Genomic DNA, 22,808 nt, shown 5'->3' on the forward strand with positions numbered 1-22,808 from the left:
TAGGCCATTTTCGACTGTTGTAACTGAGGGTGTTGTCGAAAGTGTCTTCAACGACAACGGTTTTAAACCGTTGTCTTTTCTACCAACGACAACGGTTTTGCAACGGTGTTAAACCGTTGTATTTTCTATCAACGACAACGATTTTGGTATAAAAAAGCTATTAAAATTAGCGACGGTATATGAAAACCGTCGTAAATAAAACCGTTGTCGAGGCTGCTTTTTGCGACGGTTTTCACAAACCGTCACTAATGTTTTTGCGACGGTTTTAAAAAACCGTCGCAAACTACGGTTGCGACGGAATTCCTCAGCAACCCGTCGCTATATGTAGCGACAGTACTCATGTGGAAATACCGTCGCTATTTGCGACAGTTTTTAGGTCCGTCGCTAATATTTTAGGTAAAATAAAAAAAAATTTAAGAATTTTAAAAATCTGTGTTGTGAATTGATACAATCTTGTAAGAGATAAAAACTTTAAGTGTCGTGAAGTGATAAAATCGTGTAAAAGATAAAATTTTAATTGTTTTGAAATGGTAAAAAAATCGTGTAAGAGATAAAAATTTTAAGTGTTGTAAAGTGATAAAATTGTGTAAGTGATAAAAATTTTAAGTGTTATGAAGTTGTAAAATCGTGTAAATGAGAAAAATTTTAAGTTTGGTGAAGTGAATTGAAGTGGAAGAAAATGGAGTGAATTTGTATGTATTTATAGAGAGTGGTGGAAGAAAATGGAGGGAGAAATAGGTGGGAACGAATTTTTGAAATCTGCGACGGGTTTTGTCTGAACCGTCGCTAATATTAGCGACTGGAGTTTGCATACCGTCGCTATAATCAATATAGCGACGGTTTTAAATAATACAGTCGCAAAATATAGCGACGGTTATTGTGTAAACCTTCGCAAATATGAATGTAGCGACGGTATATATAAAACCGTCGCTAAAAATGGAGGGAAAACTAGGCGGGGTGAATTTTTGAAATTAGCGACGGGATATAGCTAAACCGTCGCTAAATTCCTATTAGCGACAGTTTATAAACCGTCGCTACAAATGGAGGGAAAACCAGGCGGGATCGAATTTTTGAAATTAGCGACGGGTTATGGCTAAACCGTCGCTAAAAGGAGTTTAGCGACGGTATATATAAAACCGTCGCTAATTTACGTTGTGTTTTGTCCTGAAACCGTCGCTAATTTACGTTGTGTTTTCTTAAACCGTTGTCGATTGTCCAAAAATACACGCTAAAAATTATTTTAAAAAATTCTACGACAACGGTTTTTAAAAACCGTTGTCGTAGCTCGAAAAAAAACCGCTAATAGACAACGGTTTTTAAAAACCGTTGTCGTAGGCCAAAAAAGAAACGCTAATAGACAACGGTTTTAAAAAACCGTTGTCGTAGCAAAAAAAAACCGCTAATAGACAACGGTTTTTAAAAACCGTTGTCGTAGGCCTAAAATGACACGCTAATAGACAACGGTTTTTAAAAACCGTTGTCGTAGCCCAAAAAACACACGCTAATAGATTGTTATTGACCCTAAAACCGTTGTCTTTGACCCCCCAAAGACAACAGTTGTTTAAAACCGTTGTCTTTGATCACAAAAAGACAACGGTTTTGGCTAAAACCGTTGTTAAAAACTCTACGACAACGGTTTTGCACAAAAACCGTTGTCGTATGTGTGTTGTTGTATGGCCTTTTTCTTGTTGTGACTGTTGTATCCAGGGCATAACCCCAAATTGAGTTAGGCAGAGAAGAATAACTTAACATTGATCTCATCATGTCGAGCAAAGTTCGATTTCTTCTTTCAGCTACACCATTTTTTTTGTTGTGGTGTTCCATGTGCTGTGAGCTGTGACAATATTCCATTTTCAATCAAGTGGTTCTTGAATTCATAATCCATGTATTCTCCTCCTCGATCTGATCGAAGAGTCTTGATTGATTTGCCAAGTTGATTTTCTACTTCAGCACAGAATTGTTTGAACTTTTCAAAAGTTTCGGACTTTCTTTGCATCAAATATGCATATCTGTATATTGAATAGTCATCAATGAAAGTGATGAAATATTCATAACATCCTCTTGCTTTGACATTCAAAGGTCCACATACATCAGAATATATAATATCTAGAGGTGTTTTAGCTCTTTCACCTTTTGCCAAAAATTGTCTTTTGGTCATCTTTCCTTCAAGACAGGATTCACATACTGGTAGAGTACTTAGTTTTAACTCTTTCAAAGGACCATCCTTCACTAGTCTTTCTATCCTCTCTACATTAATATGACCAAGCCTTAAATGCCACAAATATGTATCATTATTTTCATCAGAAACTTTTCTTCTCTTAGGGGTTGGTTCAGCGACTTTGAACATTTCAATTTGAAGTAAATTATGTGAAATTGGCTTAATAAAAAATAGACCATTCTCAACATAACCAGAACAAATATTCATACCATTCTTATTAATTGAAACAGAATCAATATCAAAAGAAACATAAATAAATTGTTCATGCAACTTCAAAACTGAAATCAAATTGCGTTGGAAACCAGGAATAAAATAAACATTTTTCAAAATCAAATATTTATTATTCTTAAATGACAGTCGCACTGTCCCAACTGCCGTCGCTGATAATCTTTCCCCACTGCCTACTCTCATCATGAAAGCTCCCTCTTCAAGATCCTTGGACGACTCCAGCATCTGCAAAGAAACACAAACATGGTTGGACGCTCCTGAATCAATTATCCAGCTTGAGATATCATTCTCAACAAAGCATGTTTCCACGACTAGTAAATCTAATTTACCTTGTTTCTTCTTTTGTTTCAGCTCATCAAGGTACTTCTTACAGTTCCTTTTCCAATGGCCATCCACGTTGCAATGGAAACATTTTCCCTTTGGTTTGGGTTCTGCACCCTTCCAATTCTTCTTTTGGATCTTTTTCTTGCCCTTAAACTTTTCCAAATTTTTCTTCTTTTTATTCTTAGAAGAAGAAGCCTTTCCCACAGCCACATTAGCTTCGGCAACATTTGCCTTGCCATTGTTATCATCTATCAGAGATTCATAACTTTGCAGCTCATTTAGGAGTTTTGTCATATTATATGCCCTATGATTCATAACATAGTTTGTCCTGAATTGGAGAAAGGCAGGAGAAAGTGTCTCTAGGATCATGCCAACTTGAGTTTTTTCATCAATGTTCGCACCATTGATATCAGCATCATTGAAATGATTAATCATTTTCAACACATGCTCACGAACTGAAGAACCGTTCTTCATCTTGCAGTTCATAACTGCTTTCACAGCTTCATAGCGTGCTTGTTCAAATGGACGTCCAAACATTTGTTGTAGAGATTCCATAATCTCTTTAGCAGTCTCAAAGGCTTCATGCTTAGCTCTAAGCACTTCATTCATTGCTGGTGACAGGTAGCAACGTGCCTTGTTGTTTGCAACAATCCAATTGTTATAAGCTTGTGACACAGTCCTTGAAGCATTAGCTGGAGGCACTGGAGGACAATCCTCCTTGAGGACAAAATGGTAACTTTCATTGATCAAGAGGATATTCATGTTGCTTTTCCATTTAGAAAAATTTTCACCAGTCAAAACTTGCGATGCAAGAAGAAGAAGAAGAATAGGATTTGACATATTTTTTGAAAAATGAGAAATATTTTCAATATGCAGTTGCATAAATATCACAAAAAAAATTTAAAAACAAAGTAAATACAATGCATAAAAGCACATGATAATACACAAAACATGTTACTTGAAGTCTTAAAGAATTATAATCACCACAATTAAATGCCGCCGTAGGGTAGGTCAAAAAATTGCTAATTATAATGAGAATTTCTCAATTAATAAATGCTATCTAAAATATCTCATATTTCTAGCATCTTTTAATTTCTTATAAATTTTAGTCAAAAAGATAATTAACTAATTTAATCACTTCTTTATGAATGTAACACACCGAATCAGATTTTAAAACTTAATTTAGTAATTGCCTCCGTAGGGTGGGTCAAAACTAAAATACATTTTAAAATCTTATCTCATGAAAAACAACCTTGCTATTGTAATTAGTAAACACTCTCCGTAGTGAGTGTAAAAGTTGACTAAAGAGGAAGGAACTACAGTCCTTTATTGAAGAATCTGAATGAATTAGTTCTAGCACCTGTTACAGAGGAAGAGCTATATATATATATAAGCTCTAAGTGCACTAACCGAAGAAACGTTTTTATTAAGAAAAGTACAAACACGACTTATGCTATTATGTAACTAACACACCCCCTCAAGCTTGGTATAGGTCACGAACACCAAGCTTGGATAACAAAAAACCATGTTGCTCTTGGCTTAATCCCTTGGTGAATAAATCTGCTAGTTGGTGAGATGTAGAAATGTGCTCTGTCTTGATCAAGCCTGCCTTAATATTTTCACGCACCAAATGACAATCAATTTCGATGTGTTTGGTACGCTCATGATACATCGGATTTGCTGCAATATGTAAGGCTGCTTTATTATCACAATACAAGATAGCAGGTCCTTTCAAATGCACGCCCATGTCTGAGAGAAGGCCAGTGATCCAGACTACTTCACACGTGGTTGTAGCCATGGCTCTATATTCAGCTTCAGCGGAAGACCTTGACACGGTATTTTGCTTTTTTGTTCGCCAAGACAACAAAGAGCTTCCCAATTTGATGCAGTAACCTGTAAGTGAACGTCGCGTCATGGGGCAAGCTGCCCAATCCGAATCACAGTGAGCAGTAAGAGTTAGGCCACTGTTGACAGGAAGCATAATACCAAGACCAGGTGACTTCTTAATGTACTTGACCACTCGAAGGGCTGCATCCATGTGAGATTGTTTGGGGGAGCTCATAAACTGACTTAAGTGCTGAACTACATAAGACAAGTCAGGTCTTGTAATTGTAAGATAAATCAGTTTCCCAACTAGATGAGTGTAAGAGTCAGGAGCTGAAAGAGCAGAATCATTGGAATTATCCTGTTTCATTATTAAATCCAAATCCAAGCTGGTTAACCGTTTATGTTGTTCAAATGGTGTGTCAAATGGCTTTGCCCCCGAAAAATCAGCTTCAGAAATGAGCTCCAGAGCATAATTTCTTTGATTAAGATAAATGCCCTCCTTAGATCGAGCAATTTCAAGTCCCAAGAAGTACCGCAAAGTCCCCAGATCTCGAAGTTGTAACTTGGAGTGTAAAAATTGCTTGAGATGAGCAATGGCAACTTCACTACTACCTGTGATGACTATATCATCCACATAAACAATTAAAAGGGTAATACAATCAGAATCATGCCGTAAAAACAGAGAATGATCATATTGTGACTGTCGAAATCCTGCCTCAACCATGATACTAGCAAATTTGTGATTCCATTGGCGAGACGCTTGCTTGAGGCCATACAAGGATTTACGTAGTTTACAAACTTTGTCAGTACCATGAACTCTATATCCTAGTGGCACACACATGAAAATCTCTTCATCCAAATCTCCTTGGAGAAATGTGTTGGCCACATCCATCTGATTAAGACTCCATCGATTAATTGCTGCCAATGCTAATAAACATCGAATGGTGACAATGTTGGCTGTGGGAGAGAATGTATCATGAAAATCTATTCTCGGAAGTTGAGTATAGCCTTTCGCTACTAATCTTGCTTTGAACCGATCAACTTTGCCATCCGGCAAATATTTTATCTTATAAACCCAACGACACCCAATGGGCTTAGTGCCTTTCGGTAAGTCCTCCACTGTCCAAGTGTTATTAGATTCCAATGCGGCAAGTTCTAAATTCATTGCTTCCCTCCATCTAGGATCAACTACTGCCTCATGGTAAAATCGGGGCTCGGTCATGGAAGAAATGGCGGCTACAAAGTGTTGATAGGATGGCGAGAAGTTGGAATAGCATAGGTGACGGGATATAGGATAAACACATGAAGCAGAACTATCTCTGGACAAAGAAGGACAAGCATAATCAGCTGTCCAAATGGGAGGCCGAGTGACGCGAGTTGATTTGCGTGGCTGTGCTACGGATTCACCAGCTGGTGGCAGAATTATAGGATGAGCAATAGATGATTCAAGGATGGAATCTGAATTTTGAGGGTCTGAAGAATCCATAAAAGATGATGGATGGGAACAAAAGGGAGGAGAATCTACGGAATGAGCAAAAGGAAAATGATCCTCATGAAACACTACATCTCTCGATATCATGAATTTATTTGTGTTAAGATCCATGATTCTATAGCCCTTTTGAACACTAGAATAACCCAAAAAAACACATTCATTTGCTCGTGGAGAGAATTTATGGTCACGAGTTAATGTTGTTGCAAAACAAAGACAACCGAAGACTCTAAGATGAGAGTAAGAAGGAGATTTACCAAATATCATGTGAAATGGTGTTTGGTTCCTGATAAGAGGATTAGGGGTGCGATTAATAAGATAAACCGCAGTTAAAACACAATCACCCCAATATTTCAATGGAAGTGAGGCTTGAAAACGCAAAGATCTTGCTATGTCAAGAATATGGCGATGTTTTCGTTCAACTACACCATTTTGTTGTGGTGTATATGGACAAGAGCTTTGGTGTAGGACTCCAAGAGAAGAGAAAAAAGAGCTACACTCAGACTTGAAAAAATCAGAGGCATTATCGGTGCGAATGACTTTAACAATTCTGGAGAATTGATTCTGCACCATAGCAAAAAATTGTTGGATGATGCGGAGTACATCCAGCTTGGAATGCATGAGATATATCCAAGTTCCTCGAGAAAAATCATCAACGATAGTGACAAAATAACGTTCACCATTGTAGGTGGGCACTCTAAATGGACCCCAAATATCCATATGTAATAACTGAAAAAGATTTGAAGACGTAGAGAAACTCCTTTGTGGGAATTTCAATCGGGCTTGTTTAGCTTGAGGACATATTGGACAAATCTTTAAAACTGAATTTGGTAACATAAAAGGCAACATATTCATTCTAGTAAGGGACATATGGCCAAGGCGTTTATGCCAAAGTTCATTGCTAATGGATATACAAGACACAATAGTGTGTGGAATAGAAAGTTTATTACAATGTGTTACCAAAGAAGGTGAAGAACTCGAACCAACTGGGGCAGAGACTACACTGGTAAGGTGATAAAGGCCATTTTGCTTCCTACCAATCCCCATGATTCTCCCACTCTTGAGGTCCTGAAAAAGGCAAAGATGTGGGAAAAAAACGACAGAACAATTATGAGTTTTAGTGAATTGAGATATGGACAGCAAATTGAATTGGAATTGGGGAATGTATAAAACATGGGGAAGAGTAACTGATGTGGATAAAGCTACGGAGCCCAATTTTGTGGCATGAATGTGGTTACCATTCGGCAGCCTAATGGAGCTAGTAGAGTTAGGCAATGACTTAGTTCCTTTCAACAACATGGAGTTACCAGTCATGTGCTCGGTTGCCCCTGTGTCAATTATCCAATTGGTGCCACAAAGAGTATCAAGATTACCTGCCATATTAGCCACCAACTCAGTAGAATATTGTCCCGCAGAACTTCTCAATAGCTTCAGTATCTCTGCATATTGAGCAGGGGTGAAAACTGGAGGAGTTTCAATGGTGCTTATTTCTGAATTTGCTGTCTCCACACGCGTTTCAGCAGCCATGTGCACATCATGACCTCTCCGGTGTTTAGTGTTATCTTTATTTGGCTTTGTAGGTCCGCGAAATTGTTGAGGTCTATACAGCCGATGGCCCGGTGGATAACCAACAAGTTTATAGCAGTTGACTTTAGAATGACCGATCAAATGACAATATTCACAGGTAATCACATCTGATTTACGTTGATCCACCCTGTTATTGGACGTATAAAATACTGATGTAGGAGGTTCAACGACCAATAGCGATCGAGTCGATTCTTCTTCAGATATAATGGAGAAAACTTGTCCAACTGTTGGAAGCGGATCCATCATTAAAATCTGACTTCTAATATGTATGTAACTATCATTTAACCCAATCAAAAATTGAAGCAGCTTTTGTTGATGATCATGATCAACATATTTACGAGCAGTATCACACGTACATGAGGGAAGAGTAACGAACGAAGCATATTCATCCAGAGTTGTTTGAGTTTACAATAATATGTAGAAATGGAAAGATTACCTTGACGCAATCCTCCGATCTCTCTATGGATGGCAAAAATTCGAGATCCATTGATTTTATCAAATTGTTCCTTTAAATCCTTCCAAAAAGCTGATGCATCAGTAAGTACACAATTCCCCCAAATATCTCTTTCGAAACCGTGTTCATAATCCATGACAACACCAGTGCATTACATCGTTCCCACTGACTAAGTGTAAGATTGCTGGCAGCTAGACGTTGACAAGTTCCATCGATGAATGCCAACTTGTTTTTCGCACGCAATGCAATTAACATAGCTCGACTCCATACTCTATAATTCTCAACACCAATCAACTGCTCATTAATGATATTCATTCCTGGAGTATCAGAAGATTGAATCAAAAGAGGATCACTGAAGTTGTTGAAATTCGCCATTGATTATGATCAACCGAGAAGAACTCCACAGAAAAAAAAATGAGCAACTGCAAGTTCAAGTTCCGTGAATGTACCGAAACTAATTAGTAAATTTCCAAAATATAGCAAATTGGAGCTGAAATGATCTTCGATTCTGAAAAAAAAACTCAAATACAAATTCAGATCCGATGCCCTAGATCTGAAGCTCTGATACCATGTAAAAGTTGACTAAAGAGGAAGGAACTACAGTCCTTTATTGAAGAATCTGAATGAATTAGTTCTAGCACCTGTTACAGAGGAAGAGCTATATATATATATATATATATATATATATATATATATATATATATATATAAGCTCTAAGTGCACTAACCGAAGAAACGTTTTTATTCAGAAAAGTACAAACACGACTTATGCTATTATGTAACTAACAGTGAGGACATAATAAAAACGTCTCGAAGCGCTACAAAAAAACTCACGGTGTTGTTCTAACGGTGGAGACCAAAGATTAATATTGTCGTATTACCTGCTCCCACTCATTATTTTACAAAAATGTATTTGATTTATAAAATAACTCTTATTTTATAATAAATAGTGAATTTAAACATTTTAAACCACCAATATACAATTTATAAAATAACTCTTATTCTATAAAACTCTTTATAAACATTTTAAATTGTCAAGTCCTATAATTTTAAACAATTTAAAATTATAAATATCGTGTGCATCACAAAAGGTACACCACAAGCAGTACAATAAAAAAACACATGCACATGCCGTGAACAATTTAAAATTGTAAATACAGTGAGCTTCACAAAAGAGGCACCAGAAGCAGTACAAGAATAATATTTAAAAAATCACATGCACATGCCATGAACAATACAAATCAATCAACATGAATATTAAAAAAATATGCGCGAGACAGATTGGAGAAACAAATTCGCAATTTGTTGTATGATCTAAACACTTCAGGAAAAAAATGTCACGATCATTATTTAATATTTAAATTAAATTTAAAACATTTTAAAATTATAAAATGATGATGCCCCGATATGTCCCGGGCCATTGATGGATCCCGGGGGTTCTCGGGTCATGGGTCAGGCCCATGAGCGATGCCCGGATCAGGACAGCTCATCTCCCGGGTTGTTGATTCAAGACGTAGCACCCGAGTTCTGGCGCAATTATCTCCTCTGACACCTCGATGCGAGGGAAGCATTTAATGACGTTGACTTAATAGAATGCACGCTGCCGATCTGTTTTTCTTTGGTTAACATTAATGGGTGACTAGACAGATGGGATATGACTAGTGTACGATTTGACATGTCAGAATAATAGGGTAAAATCAGCCGCCCTAGTATATTTAATGCTCACATCCCAAAAAACAGGTCATCATTATTGCTTCTACTATAAATACCAGGTTTTGCATTTTATTCATTCATTCAGATATTAATGAACATTTAATACTCTCATTTATTACACACCAATTCCCACAGCCATCACTTGGCTACATTGGTTTTATTGCTTGAGTACTCTGCTGACTTAAGCATCGGAGTGGCCACGCCGGGGACCCCTCCGGCGCCCATTCACGTGGTTGTTTTTCTTATCCGCAGATCTTGCAAGACAAACGAAGAATCTTCCTTCCAGTTCAACGTTTAGCTCATATTTCCTTCCATACTCTTGAAAAGCTTACCCGGTAGAGTTCCTGACCCGACCCGACTCCACCGTTCGACCCGGGTTGCATCATTGGCGCCGTCTGTGGGAAATCTGAGTCCTAAGACGTTGATATGGCTCCTACTAGGAGAGCAAACCAGGACTGCCTCTCGAGCCCCAGAGGAAAACAATACACGTCTCTCTGGCGCAGGTGGTCCCCCCCCTAATGGTCCTCAGCCCACCATTCATTTGACTCCCGAAGAATTGCAGAAAATCATAACCGATGCTGTCAACATGGCTAACGCAAAAAAAGCTGCTTCTCACCAGGTCAGTCAACACGAACAGCAGCGTAAGCAAGCACAAGAAGAAGAAAGAAGGGAAGAAGAGAGGGAAAGCGCAGGTTCTAAATCTCCCACTGTCGCTGGAGAATTGGAAGAATTAAGAAAAAAAGTGAAAGCATTGGAAGGGCAGGCTGGCTCTAAGGGTAGTATTTCTGTGATCAAAGGCTGCCCATTCTCTGACATCATCATCCGGGAACCACTTCCCGGGCATTTCAAGTCGGCAAAAATCAAAGATTACGATGGGAGCTCTGATCCTGAGGAACACCTCGCGTGTTTCGAAAATATGGCCATGTTGCACTGTTATGAAGACCCAATCAAATGTAAAGTATTTCTCACCACTCTGGTCGATTCCGCACAAAGATGGTTTGAAGGGTTGGCACCACAAAGCATCTGTTGCTTTGATGACTTTCAAAAAGTGTTCTTGCATCAATTTAGCAGCAGTAAGAAGTACAAAAAGACCGCTTTCAGTTTATTCGAAGTGAAGCAGAGGCAAGATGAAACCCTGATGGCCTATCTCAAAATATTCAATCGGATGGCCCTTGATGTACCGACTTGTGCACCCGAGACAAAAACCACCGCATTTATGCAAGGGTTATGGGAAGGGGATTTCTTCCGATCTTTAACCAAAAAACTACCTGAGAATTTTGAGGATCTCCTGTCACGAGCGGAGAAATATATCAATATGGAAGAAGCGCAAAACCAAAAAAGAGAGGCCTTGAAAAGAGCAAGAGGAGATCGGACTTACAAAACTGAAGATAGAGCTCCTAAGAAAAGTGGTGGGGGTCATTTTCCCCATGTGCCTTTAAATATGGCTCGGGACAGAGAAATTCAAGAGTGCAGGTCGAATGAAGCCCTTCCTCCCCGTTCTGAGGCCAGAATCTCCAAGCCAGAACAAAAGAGGTACTGTACCCTTCATAAAAATTGTGCTCACGATACTAATCAGTGCCGAGTCCTGGGAAGAAATGTTAATAGACGTCCCATGTCCGCGCCTCACCCGCCACGAGAACGATCTAAACAACCACCCTGGTTGTCCAGACGTTCATCGCTGAATATTCCCCAAAGAACGATGAGCACTCCAAGTGGAAGACGAGGAGGAGAAACGAGTACCCGGGAGGAGAGAATCAAGCCAGCGGGAGGAGAGGATCCTTCTCCGAGTCGAGGAGTAATCAAAATGATTTCGGGAGGATCTACTGATGGCGACTCTAATCGGGCCAGGAAGGCGAGGGGTAGGAGGGAGTGTCTAGAAGTTGATGGTAAAAGAAGAGACGAGCCGATTATAAGCTTTGGACCAGAAGATCTCCAAGGAGTGAGTTTACCTCACAATGATGCTCTGGTCATTCAGGCCCGCATCGCCAACTACGATTTATTAAGAGTTTTCGTGGATAATGGGAGCTCTGTCAATGTTATTTTCAAAGATGCCCTCATTCAAATGGATCTGCATGAATACCAGCTGGAAACCGTGGAAACCGCCCTGTTCGGGTTTGCTGGTCACGCCGTGTATCCAGAAGGGGAAATTGCTCTACCCCTGACCCTGGGCACCAGAGACTTGAGAAAAACTGTAATAACTACTTTCACGGTAGTGGACGCCCCATCCTCATATAATGTCATCATAGGAAGACCAGCCATGAATGAAATGAGAGCAGTGGCCTCGACGTACCATCAAAAGATCAAATTCCCAGTGAGAGGACAGGTCGGAGAAGTTAAGGGCGATCAGCCCTCTTCTCGAAGATGTTATGGAGAAACAGTCCGGATTGATCAGAAGAAGGCAAGAAGGGAAGGGAAGGGAAAAGAGCATCAGGAGGAGGCCCGGGAAAGGGAAGTGCACTTTGTGGCGGAAGAAGAGCAGGAATCGGTGGAGATTGAGCCAGGAAAGAACATCCGGATAGCGCGGGACATCTGCGCGACTACCCGGGTAAAACTCTTGCAATGTTTGAAAACTAATGCCGATATCTTTGCTTGGTCTCAACAGGAACTGTCCGGGATCTCGCCCCAAGTAGCCGAGCATAAATTAAATATCCTCCCGGGGTCCCGGCCAGTTAAGCAGAAAAAGCGACATTTCGGCCCGGAGAAAGATAAAATAATTGAAAAACAGGTTGAGGAATTGCTGAGGGCTGGGCACATTAGGGAAGTCCATTTCCCTTCTTGGCTATCGAACGTGGTTCTCGTCCCAAAGTCTACTGGGAAATGGAGAATGTGCGTAGATTTCAGAGATTTGAATAAAGCTTGCCCGAAGGATTGTTACCCGCTCCCTCGGATCGATCAGCTAGTCGATTCCACCTCTGGGTGTGAACTCTTAAGTTTTTTGGATGCATATCAGGGATATCATCAGATCCCTTTAGCTACAGAAGATCAAGACAAAGCTAGTTTCATTACTTCCGGAGGAACTTTTTGTTATGTCGTGATGCCTTTTGGATTAAAGAATGCAGGAGCCACGTACCAACGGTTGATGAATCTGGTTTTTCACAAACAGATAGGTCGCAACATCGAGGTATATGTGGAGGACATTCTCATCAAGACTCGAGAAGTTGCTCATTTTATTGATGACTTGTCAGAAACTTTCGCCACTCTGAAACAATACCAAATAAAACTTAACCCGGCCAAATGTGTGTTTGGGGTTAAGAGCGGAAAATTCTTGGGGTTCATGGTCACGGATCGGGGAATAGAGGTTAACCCAGAAAAAATCCAGGCCATCGTGAACATGCCCTCTCCTCAGTCCGTTCGAGACGTGCAAAAACTGACAGGGAGAATTGCGGCCTTATCATGCTTCATTTCCCGATCTGCACACCGTAGCTATCCTTTCTTTCAAGTTCTGAGGAAAGCACAGAAATTCGGCTGGGATGACAACTGCGAGCAGGCCTTTCAAAATTTGAAAAAACAGCTGGCTGAACTGCCCGTCTTGGCAAAACCCGAGCCCGGAGAAAAATTGTGGGTCTATCTCTCAGCCACCGAAATTGTTGTTAGCTCCGTACTCATCAAGGAAGAAGGAACCGATCAGAAGCCTGTCTACTATGTTAGTCACGCCCTTCGAGGAGCCGAGTTGAGATACAGTGAATTAGAAAAGATTGCTCTGGCTTTGGTAATGACTGCTCGAAAGCTAAGACCGTATTTCCTCTGACATCCCATTGTGGTCCTCACTAATTCTCCTCTCGGAAGAATTATGACTCATACAAAGGTCTCGGGGAGGATGATCAAATGGACTGTAGAACTCGGGGAGTATGATATTGAGTACAAACCACGGGCTGCAATAAAAGCACAAGCCCTATCAGATTTCTTAACAGAAATGATCCAGCCTGAAGAAGAAGGAGTGTGGAGGGTATTTGTTGATGGCGCCTCAAACATAGCAGGGTGCGGAGTGGGGGTCGTCTTGATCTCCCCACTGGAAGAGAGGGTTAAATTGGCTCTGAAGATTGACTTTAGGGTCACGAATAATGAAGCGGAATACGAAGCTGTTTTGGCAGGGTTGCGTGCTGCCCGAGAAATTGGGGCCTCCCGAATCATCATTTATTCCGACTCTCAGTTGGTTACCCAACAAATTAAAGGAGCTTACGAAATTAAGAATGAGAAGATGCTCAAGTACTTGAATCTTATCACTTCTCAAGCCTCATCCTTCACAGACTGGAGTATCGAACAAATTCCCCGGGAAGAGAACACTGAAGCCGACACGTTAGCCAAATTGGCGGCTTCCTTGACAGAGGTAAGTACCCGGGAAATTCTCTGTTGTTCACAGCTGGTATCGTCACTTGAGGAAGAAGCACCCCCACTGAAAAAGGACTCTTGGATGACTCCTATCATAGAATGTATGAAGGAGGGGAAACTTCCAGAGGACCGGGCCCAAGCTATAAAAATCAGGAAACAGGTACCCCGGTTTGCTCTTTTGAATGATGTTTTGTATAGGCGATCCTTTCAGGGCCCCTTACTCAAGTGCCTATCGGGGGAAGAAACAGAGTATGTCCTTCGGGAAGTACATGAGGGATGCTGTGGGGAACATCTCGGAGGAACGGCTCTGTCGCGGAAGGTTATTTTTGCAGGATTTTGGTGGCCTCAAGTAAACCAAGATGCTGCCCGGCTCGTCCAGAAATGTCAAGGTTGTCAACATCACTCTAATTTCCACCATCGCCCGACTGCCAACATGCAACCGATCTCCGCATCATGCCCTTTCGACCAATGGGGATTGGACATCGTGGGTCCCTTTCCACCAGCGCACGCCCAGAAGAAGTTCCTCCTAGTAGCTGTGGATTATTTTTCTAAATGGGTAGAAGCCGAGCCGTTGGCAAGAATCACTGAGGATGAAATCATGAAATTCTTATGGAGAAACATTGTCTGCCGATATGGCATCCCAAGAAAATTAATTTCAGACAATGGCAGACAATTCCAAAGAAAAAAGATCACCTCTTGGTGTCAGGAAATGAAGATTATGCAATCTTTTACCTCAGTAGCCTACCCTCAGGCCAATGGCCAGACGTAGGTAACCAACAGGATCATTGTGCAAGCTTTGAAAGCCCGGCTTCAGGGGAAAGGAAAAGATTGGGTAGAAGAATTACCCAGCGTCTCATGGGCTTATCGGACTATGCCTCGATCATCCACTCGGGAAACCCCATATGGTCTGGTTTATGGATCTGAAGCAGTCTTGCCAGTAGAAATCGGGCAATCTTCCACTCGAGTGGAATCTTACTCGAGCAACAATGACTTGTCTCGGGCCCTGGAGCTTGACCTTGTGGAAGAAAAAAGAGATCGAGCGGTCATCCGGATGGAAGCTTATCGCAGCAGGGTCATGAAATCCTATAACAAGCACGTTCGAAAAAGGGATTTTCATGTAGGAGATTTGGTTATGAAAAAGTCAAACCAGTGGGTGATGTGGGGAAGCTAGAAGCCAAATGGGAAGGGCCTTTCAAAGTAATCAGAAAAGTCAGCTCTGGTACAGCCTATTACCTCGAAGATCCTCAAGGACATGTTCTTAAAAGGCCATGGAATGCTTTTCATTTAAAGAAGTATTATGTTTAATAAACATTTGTATCTGTTATTTCTACATTGAATGAAGGAAGTTACTTGAAAGATTATCTTTTAAGTCCAGAGATCCGTACCTTGGCCCGGTGGACCCGAACCCCGGATTATCTTTTAAGTCCAGGGACCCGTACCCTGGCCCGGTGGACCCGTACCCCGGATTATCTTTTAAGTCCAGGGACCCGTACCCTGGCCCGGTGGACCCGTACCCCGGATTATCTTTTAAGTCCAGGGACCCGTATCCTGGCCCGGTGGACCCGTACCCCGGATTACCTTTTAAGCCGAGGGACCTGTGCCCCGACCCGGGGAAACCATATCCCATTTAGCAATCAAAATTACAAAATTTTACTTTAACATGAAAGGAAGCAAAATCAGAAAAAATAAATAAGCATGTATAGATCAAAGGAAGAAGGTTACAAGAAAGTAAAAGGGGTTCTTTATTCTGCGGGGGGGTCCTGCCTATCCATATCTTCCTTATCATCATCTGGGAGGGATGCAGCAGCCTTCTCCAAATCCGGGAAATCTTCCATATCTGCTGGAACCAGGCCGGCTTCCTCGAATTGCTCTAAACACTTGTTGAAGCCTTGTTCGAAGTACGGGAAGGCTTTTCTGGCCAGCATTTTTTTGAAATCAGAAGACTTCAGGAAGTGTGACATTTGTTCTGCTTGGGTTTTCTTCAAAAGGGTCACAGCTGCCTGAAAGTCCTCAGCCCGGACCCGGTGGTACTCTGCATCTTCTCTGGCCGCCAGCACCCCTTCTCTAGCCTCAGCAGCTAGCGCCTCGAAATCCTCAGCACGAGCCCGGGAGGATTCTGCCTCTGCCCTGGCCGTCTGCGCCTCTGCGCGGGCATCAGATAACTCAGCCCGGAGCAGATCCATCTGTTGCTGCCATACGGCCTTCTCCCGGGCAAGAACATTCTCGTGGATTTCCCTAATTCGACCAATCTCCTCTTGGAGTTTGCCATGTATCTCCTGAGCAGCCTTGGTCTGGACATGAGCTCCTTTGGCTATCTTCGCCACCCGTTCATGCCCATGCAGTAACATTTGTAAGCCCTGGGAATAAAAGAGGTCAAGAGCTTATACTAAGGAAGAATCTAAAATAACGTACTTACCGAGAAAGTCCGGGCTGCCCCTTCACTCAGAAGCATATTAGGATGCATCCCCTGAAGATGTGCCACCTCATCAGGACGGAGGAAACTCCCAATCACCCTCAACAAATCTGAACTGATGGTATCCCCAAAAATATTGGGGAGAACCAGAGGCCTCTCCACCGGAGTACCTGCAGAGGAACCCGCCAAAGAAGGAGAACGAGTCATTTCCCCGGGCTCATCTTCCACTACTATCGTTTCCACCCTTGGCTCCCTCGTGGCTTTCCTCTTGCCACGATTCAGAGGAGCCGGATCTTCCTCTTGACCCGAGGAGATAGGCTCTTCCCGGGGAGGGACGGCCTCCGCTTGGGCGATAGTCTCTGTTTCCCGGGCCGAATCTGCCTCCCTGGCTCGACGTTCTTCCGTTCCTTGAGCCTCAGCTGCCTCCCTGGCTCGACGCGCTTCCGCTTCGCCGGCTTCGGCCGCCTCCCTGGCCAGGCGCTCGTCCTGTTCTTGGGCTTCCCTGGCCCTTTTCTCTGCTCTGATCTTCTTTTGCTCCGCTTTCCTTTTAGCGGCAGCCTCTTGGAAGCTTGCTCTGATCATATCTTCTTCGGCTACATCAAAAACATAATGGGTCAGGAAAGTAAAGGCACGAAGAAATAAGAAAGCTGAGAAAAGCAATTTACCCGCCTGTGACCCGGGTTGATCAAACTCATCGATAATCTGATCTACGGGGTCTTCGGGCCGGGACCCGATCCCGTAAAAAATCAGATTATTCGTCCCGATCAGCACCGAGGATAAGAAGGACTGATTCCCTAAGGTATCCCAGGCATGTGTAAAAGGGGGGAGAAGTTTGAAATCTCGAGGAAGTTCAGGTTGTTTGGGCAAGGAAGACAGAAAACCCAAAGTGCAAGACGGGGGAGTCGGGAATTGAAGAAAGAAAAATTTTGTTTTCCATCCCTTTAAAGAGGAAGGGATATCGGTTAAAAACCGATAATGCATCCGAGCCATAAAAGAGAAAACCCCATCGTTAAACCGACAAGAGTAGAAGTAATGGAAGATTGAGGAATCAATTGGAATAAGCTTCATACGAAACAAAACAAAAGTAGCTGCCATAATACGAAAGGCATTGGGATGGAGATGATTAAGAGGAAGATTAAAAAACCGAGCAATCTCTTCAAAGAAATGGTGAACGGGGAAACGGAGACCACTCCTAAGCTGTTCAAGGAAGAAAGCATGGTACCCGGGGGGAGGGGTGTCAGGATGGTCGTTTGGTCCAGGAATTCTAATGTCATAAGCAGAGGGAATAGCTCCCAGAGACCGGATGTCTCCTAAACTGCCCGGACGAAGAGTGGAAGTCACAGTGGAAAACCAAAAGGGCCCTGTCATTTTATCTTTCCCTTTACTTGGGGAACCCAGGGGTCGGGAAGAAGACGCTTTGGCAGTCTTCTTGGATAAGGCTCTAACGGGAACAGTAGGGATGCCCCTTGGAATCTGAACAGATTGTTCAGAAGAGGTGGGGGAGTTGTCCTCCGATCGACCCCTAGCATTTTTGCCAGAAGTAGAAGAAGTGGAATTGGACATGGTGGAAAAGAAGTAAATGAGACGCGGAAAAGAAAGACTTACTGAAAGGAGGTGAAAATGATGGTTGGTAGCCGGAGAGATCGCCGGAGAAATCTACAGAGAGACCGAAAAAAGAAACAGACAGGGCTTCGCCGTAGAATAAATTTTCCAGTAGTTTTTGAAAAATCAATGTACTACTATATATAGGGGAGAGATGGAATCTGTGCCATTGATCTAGCATAGATTGGACGGGCTAGATTAGCCTTGGAAATTGAGCGGCATCATTCGGCGGGAAAATTGAAAAGACAGTTGCTAAAATCGAGGCGCCATTATAGCTGAGAATATGTACAGACTCTGACAACACGTCAGCAGAATTTTATCATTATGACTGCGCAATGATTGACTGGAAAAGCGAAGGGAAGGATTGGGATAATGCCATATCTCGGTCTTACTCAGATCCCGGGAGAACCAAAGTTATAGAGTGAATACCCACTATACCCAGACTGGGACTTTCCGATTTATCGTATGATTATTCTTTTATATCCGTGCGTGAAAAGGTGAAGAGGTAATACGCCCCGATAGAATATTTTTATCATGATCAAGAAAGAAAGCAGCGTATGGTTCTATTACCCATCATTGAAGACGCAAAGTCCCGGCCTCTTATGAGATAAGTCGGGAACAGGGGATCCCATCACCCGGCTAATAAGCCCGGACAGCATGAGGACCCGGCGTTTTGTGGTGTTTAAGCCAACCTTTTTGGTTTTCGGATTAATGATTAGTTTAGCTTGTGTTAAGACATTTGCAAAGAATTAAAAGAAGACGCAAGAAATAATCGTCGAAATTTTCATTAAGGGAATGGTCGGCGTCGTATTACAGAAATTTCCGAGGCCACTCGACTTTTCCACTCATCCATCCAGTCAGTAACTTCTTGGATGCCAAGATTGACAAAGGAGTCGGTGCTCGAAACCTTATTTAGATGCCGCCACTCCTTCCACAACATGGCATGCAGCAGGTTTTGGTCAGTCAACAACTCTCCAATGCGGGATACCCCTAGCTCCCGCTTGTATTTCCTCATCACCATCCTTTGAGAACGAGTGAGGACGGTGCCGTTCAAATAAAGAAGGCCGATGAATTGAAGCTTATGCCAAGTACATATGACTTTGGCCAGAATGTACTCGTCGACATTCTTTTTAAAAAGCTCTACATGTGAACGTAACTCCGCTGGGATTTGACTTTGCGCACCAACAGAGGAGATGGCACTGCTGCAAGTACTGGAGTCGCTGGAGCTTGACATTATTCTGCTGATATGGGTACATCTTGTCCACCAGTTTATTTATAGGGGAGGGGGGAAAAGACGTTTGAGATGAAGGAATGTGAAGAGCCAAGGTTAAGGAAAGCATGCCGTCATTTATTGGAAAGGAGAACGTATCAGAACCATTAAAACTAGTGCACGTGGACGATCAATAAAGGCCTCGAAAAACCATATGGGATAGACCAAAAGGCGTGTGTAGTTATCAAAGCGGCCCCGAATATGAAAGGTTTCTCGAGACAGTGCTTAATTACAATGCATGCATCATTATGACTGCCAGGATATCATAGGTCTTGGGGCTCCATCCCCTCCCCGAGAGAGTGCAAGGGCCCAGCACAATGATTTAAAGCCCCGTACACTAAAGCTGGTGATCAACCATTAGTTGGATATCTTTACTTGGTTTGTTAAGCAAGTATTCAGTAATAAAGATCAAGACCGGATTTTAGAAAAATACAAAGCAAGGGTGAAACAGAAGGATAATTTTATTCATTTACTAGCATTTCTACTAATTACATCGGAGTATTCTTCCTCTACAAAGAGTACCCACATGGTCTTCCATCTTCTTAGCTCATTTGTGGAAGACTTCTGGAAGCTATCGGTGCTCGTAATACCCGATAGGATTTTCATCTCTTTGTGCAACATCAGTTGATATATGTAGTCGCCCTCAAAGATGTTCACCTCCTCGGTAACATTCAGACGCTCCCGATACTTCTCCATCTTTACCACCAGTCTAGAAGCATTAGCTTCCCCGGCCTCGTAAAGAAATTGCAATCTCTGGAGTTTCTCCCAATAATGAATAATCTTAGTGAACACTTCATCCTCTATCTCGATTTTCCTCTTCTCAGCCAACCGCCATGAGATTTCCTCCATATCTGAATTCTCCGGATTACTAGAACTCGCCATCTGACTCTTATAGCAAACTAGTTCATGGCGATTTGGAAGAAAAAGGTTGCTATATTTATAATAGCGAGGGACTAATCACAACCGTCGAATCTTTGGGTACGCAGACGGTTCAGATGGACATTGGAAATTGCATCAGAAAGTTGAAAAGACGTACACGCATATCGAAATATTGCGATAAATCCTCCTCGAAGATATAAAAACGTGGGGGGTATGATTGATGTATATCACGAGTCTCTGTCATGTACTAACATCTGTGTAACTGTGACCATCCCAGAAAATTTACCGAAGTGGCTTTCCTGACCGGGCATGAGGGACCAATCGGGACAGCGAGTAGACTCTAGCCCGACTATTTAAGGAGGGAGTGATGATGCCCCGATATGTCCCGGGCCATTGATGGATCCCGGGGGTTCTCGGGTCATGGGTCAGGCCCATGAGCGATGCCCGGATCAGGACAGCTCATCTCCCGGGTTGTTGATTCAAGACGTAGCACCCGAGTTCTGGCGCAATTATCTCCTCTGACCTCGATGCGAGGGAAGCATTTAATGACGTTGACTTAATAGAATGCACGCTGCCGATCTGTTTTTCTTTGGTTAACATTAATGGGTGACTAGACAGATGGGATATGACTAGTGTACGATTTGACATGTCAGAATAATAGGGTATAATCAGCCGCCCTAGTATATTTAATGCTCACATCCCAAAAAACAGGTCATCATTATTGCTTCTACTATAAATACCAGGTTTTGCATTTTATTCATTCATTCAGATATTAATGAACATTTAATACTCTCATTTATTACACACCAATTCCCACAGCCATCACTTGGCTACATTGGTTTTATTGCTTGAGTACTCTGCTTACTTAAGCATCGGAGTGGCCACGCCGGGGACCTCTCCGGCGCCCATTCACGTGGTTGTTTTTCTTATCCGCAGATCTTGCAAGACAAACGAAGAATCTTCCTTCCAGTTCAACGTTTAGCTCATATTTCCTTCCATACTCTTGATAGCTTACCCGGTAGAGTTCTCGACCGGACTCCACCGTTCGACCCGGGTTGCATCATAAAACAATGATGACAATGATTGAAGTTTAACAATTAAACTCATAATTATTCATTGACATACATCAACTGGACGTAACAATCAAATTATAAGGGAAAAATTAATCATGCTAATTACAGGAAAAGTTTTTGTCGAAGGAATACAACAACAGATAATCATAGACCAACTATGATATATAAGCATGAATGTCTCAGAAATATAGAGATTAAAATAAATCGCTATAAAATAGAATTAAATCAGTATAGAGTATTGACGGCTCTGATATCAATTGTTGGTTTCTCAAACCGTAATATTTTTGCAAAAGCTTGACATAGATCGAATCATATTAAACAACATTTATCACCAAAATGTTGAACGATCAATATCTATATTAATTTAATAAATAATCAACAAGATATATAATATACTTTTGTCGAATGAGATTGGAATACTGAGAGTTAAGATACCGTAATTCTTCCACGACTACTCTCTCAAACGAACGAACTGACGTATGGACGTCACCAAAAACTTTTTGGTATATTTCTGTATTGCTCCCTTTTTCTTCTTTTTTTTTTTTGTGTTAACGTACACTGATATATATCTCTATTTATAAATCTGAACCATTGAGAAAAATCAAAAATATATTTTTGTGTACAATATCTCTCTATTTGTTAAGATTTATCATCCCAAAAAATCATATATTCTATATATGATATTAAAAACAACTTTTGTTTAAATTGATATCACTTCCCTCTTAAGAGGGAAGGCTTTACGTGATTGAGTGGAGGAGATCATATCTCACTACTACTCAATCTTTTATTTTATTATATATTATATATATAACATTCCATATATATATATATATATATATATATATATATATATATATATATATATATCACAAAGATCAGGAGGAGAAGATCTCATCTTAAAAAATTTTCTCAAATATTTATCTAATAAATATCTCAATGAGAAAATAAATGATATTAATAATTCAAAATTAAATATTTGGAATATATATCCTTTTGTGATCTCTATCACAAAATATTATTTGACAAATAATTCAAAATTAATTGATTGAGATGGGATAAAAAAAATATTTCAAAAGAAAGAACATTTTTCTTTACGATTTTTAAAACAAATTGAAATTGAGCAATAACTTAAAATTCAAAATTTTAAGTTAATAAATCTATTATTTATCATAAGTGTTCGAAGTAAATCGGAGATGACATAGGGAACTATGGACCTATAATTTCAAGCTTCAATAAAATTGATAATAAATTAAACTCTTTAATTTACATATATTAAATTTATTAATTCCAAAGTTATTCCACTATAAACTTGGAATTGCACTCTTGAAAAAATAGATATAAAATTACTCAACAAAAATGAATAGCCCATTGATATAGTCACTACATGTGAATCAATCCTCCAT

At 41.2% G+C, this 22,808-nt stretch overlaps 2 protein-coding genes across 2 annotated transcripts; one reads left to right on the forward strand and one right to left on the reverse strand.

Moving 5' to 3' along the window:
• Nucleotides 1-2,526: 2,526 nt before the first annotated feature.
• Nucleotides 2,527-3,761, reverse strand: LOC140824623 (uncharacterized). Its single transcript, XM_073186194.1, has 2 exons — nucleotides 2,776-3,761; nucleotides 2,527-2,671 (listed from the first exon to the last, which is right to left on the reverse strand). The coding sequence occupies exons 1-2, from the start codon at nucleotides 3,650-3,652 to the stop codon at nucleotides 2,646-2,648; spliced, it is 903 nt and encodes a 300-aa protein (XP_073042295.1). The 5' UTR covers nucleotides 3,653-3,761; the 3' UTR covers nucleotides 2,527-2,645.
• A 6,664-nt stretch (nucleotides 3,762-10,425) lies between these two features.
• On the forward strand, nucleotides 10,426-13,587 carry LOC140824162 (uncharacterized). The gene has a single exon (XM_073185758.1). It carries the CDS (start codon nucleotides 10,426-10,428, stop codon nucleotides 13,585-13,587), a length of 3,162 nt encoding a protein of 1,053 aa, XP_073041859.1.
• The last annotated feature ends 9,221 nt before the right edge of the window (nucleotides 13,588-22,808 follow it).

This window comes from Primulina eburnea, chromosome 2 (assembly GCF_022965805.1).
Source record: "Primulina eburnea isolate SZY01 chromosome 2, ASM2296580v1, whole genome shotgun sequence".
NCBI classification, from domain to species: domain Eukaryota; kingdom Viridiplantae; phylum Streptophyta; class Magnoliopsida; order Lamiales; family Gesneriaceae; genus Primulina; species Primulina eburnea.

Bases quoted from the DNA above. Each gene is read 5' to 3' on its own strand.
- LOC140824623 (XM_073186194.1), bottom strand. From the start codon at position 3,652: ATGCAACTGCATATTGAAAATATTTCTCATTTTTCAAAAAATATGTCA. The intron at 2,672-2,775 runs GTAAATTAGATT...GTTTCTTTGCAG, and splicing joins GAAACAAAAGAAGAAACAAG to ATGCTGGAGTCGTCCAAGGA.
- LOC140824162 (XM_073185758.1), top strand. From the start codon at position 10,426: ATGGCTAACGCAAAAAAAGCTGCTTCTCACCAGGTCAGTCAACACGAA.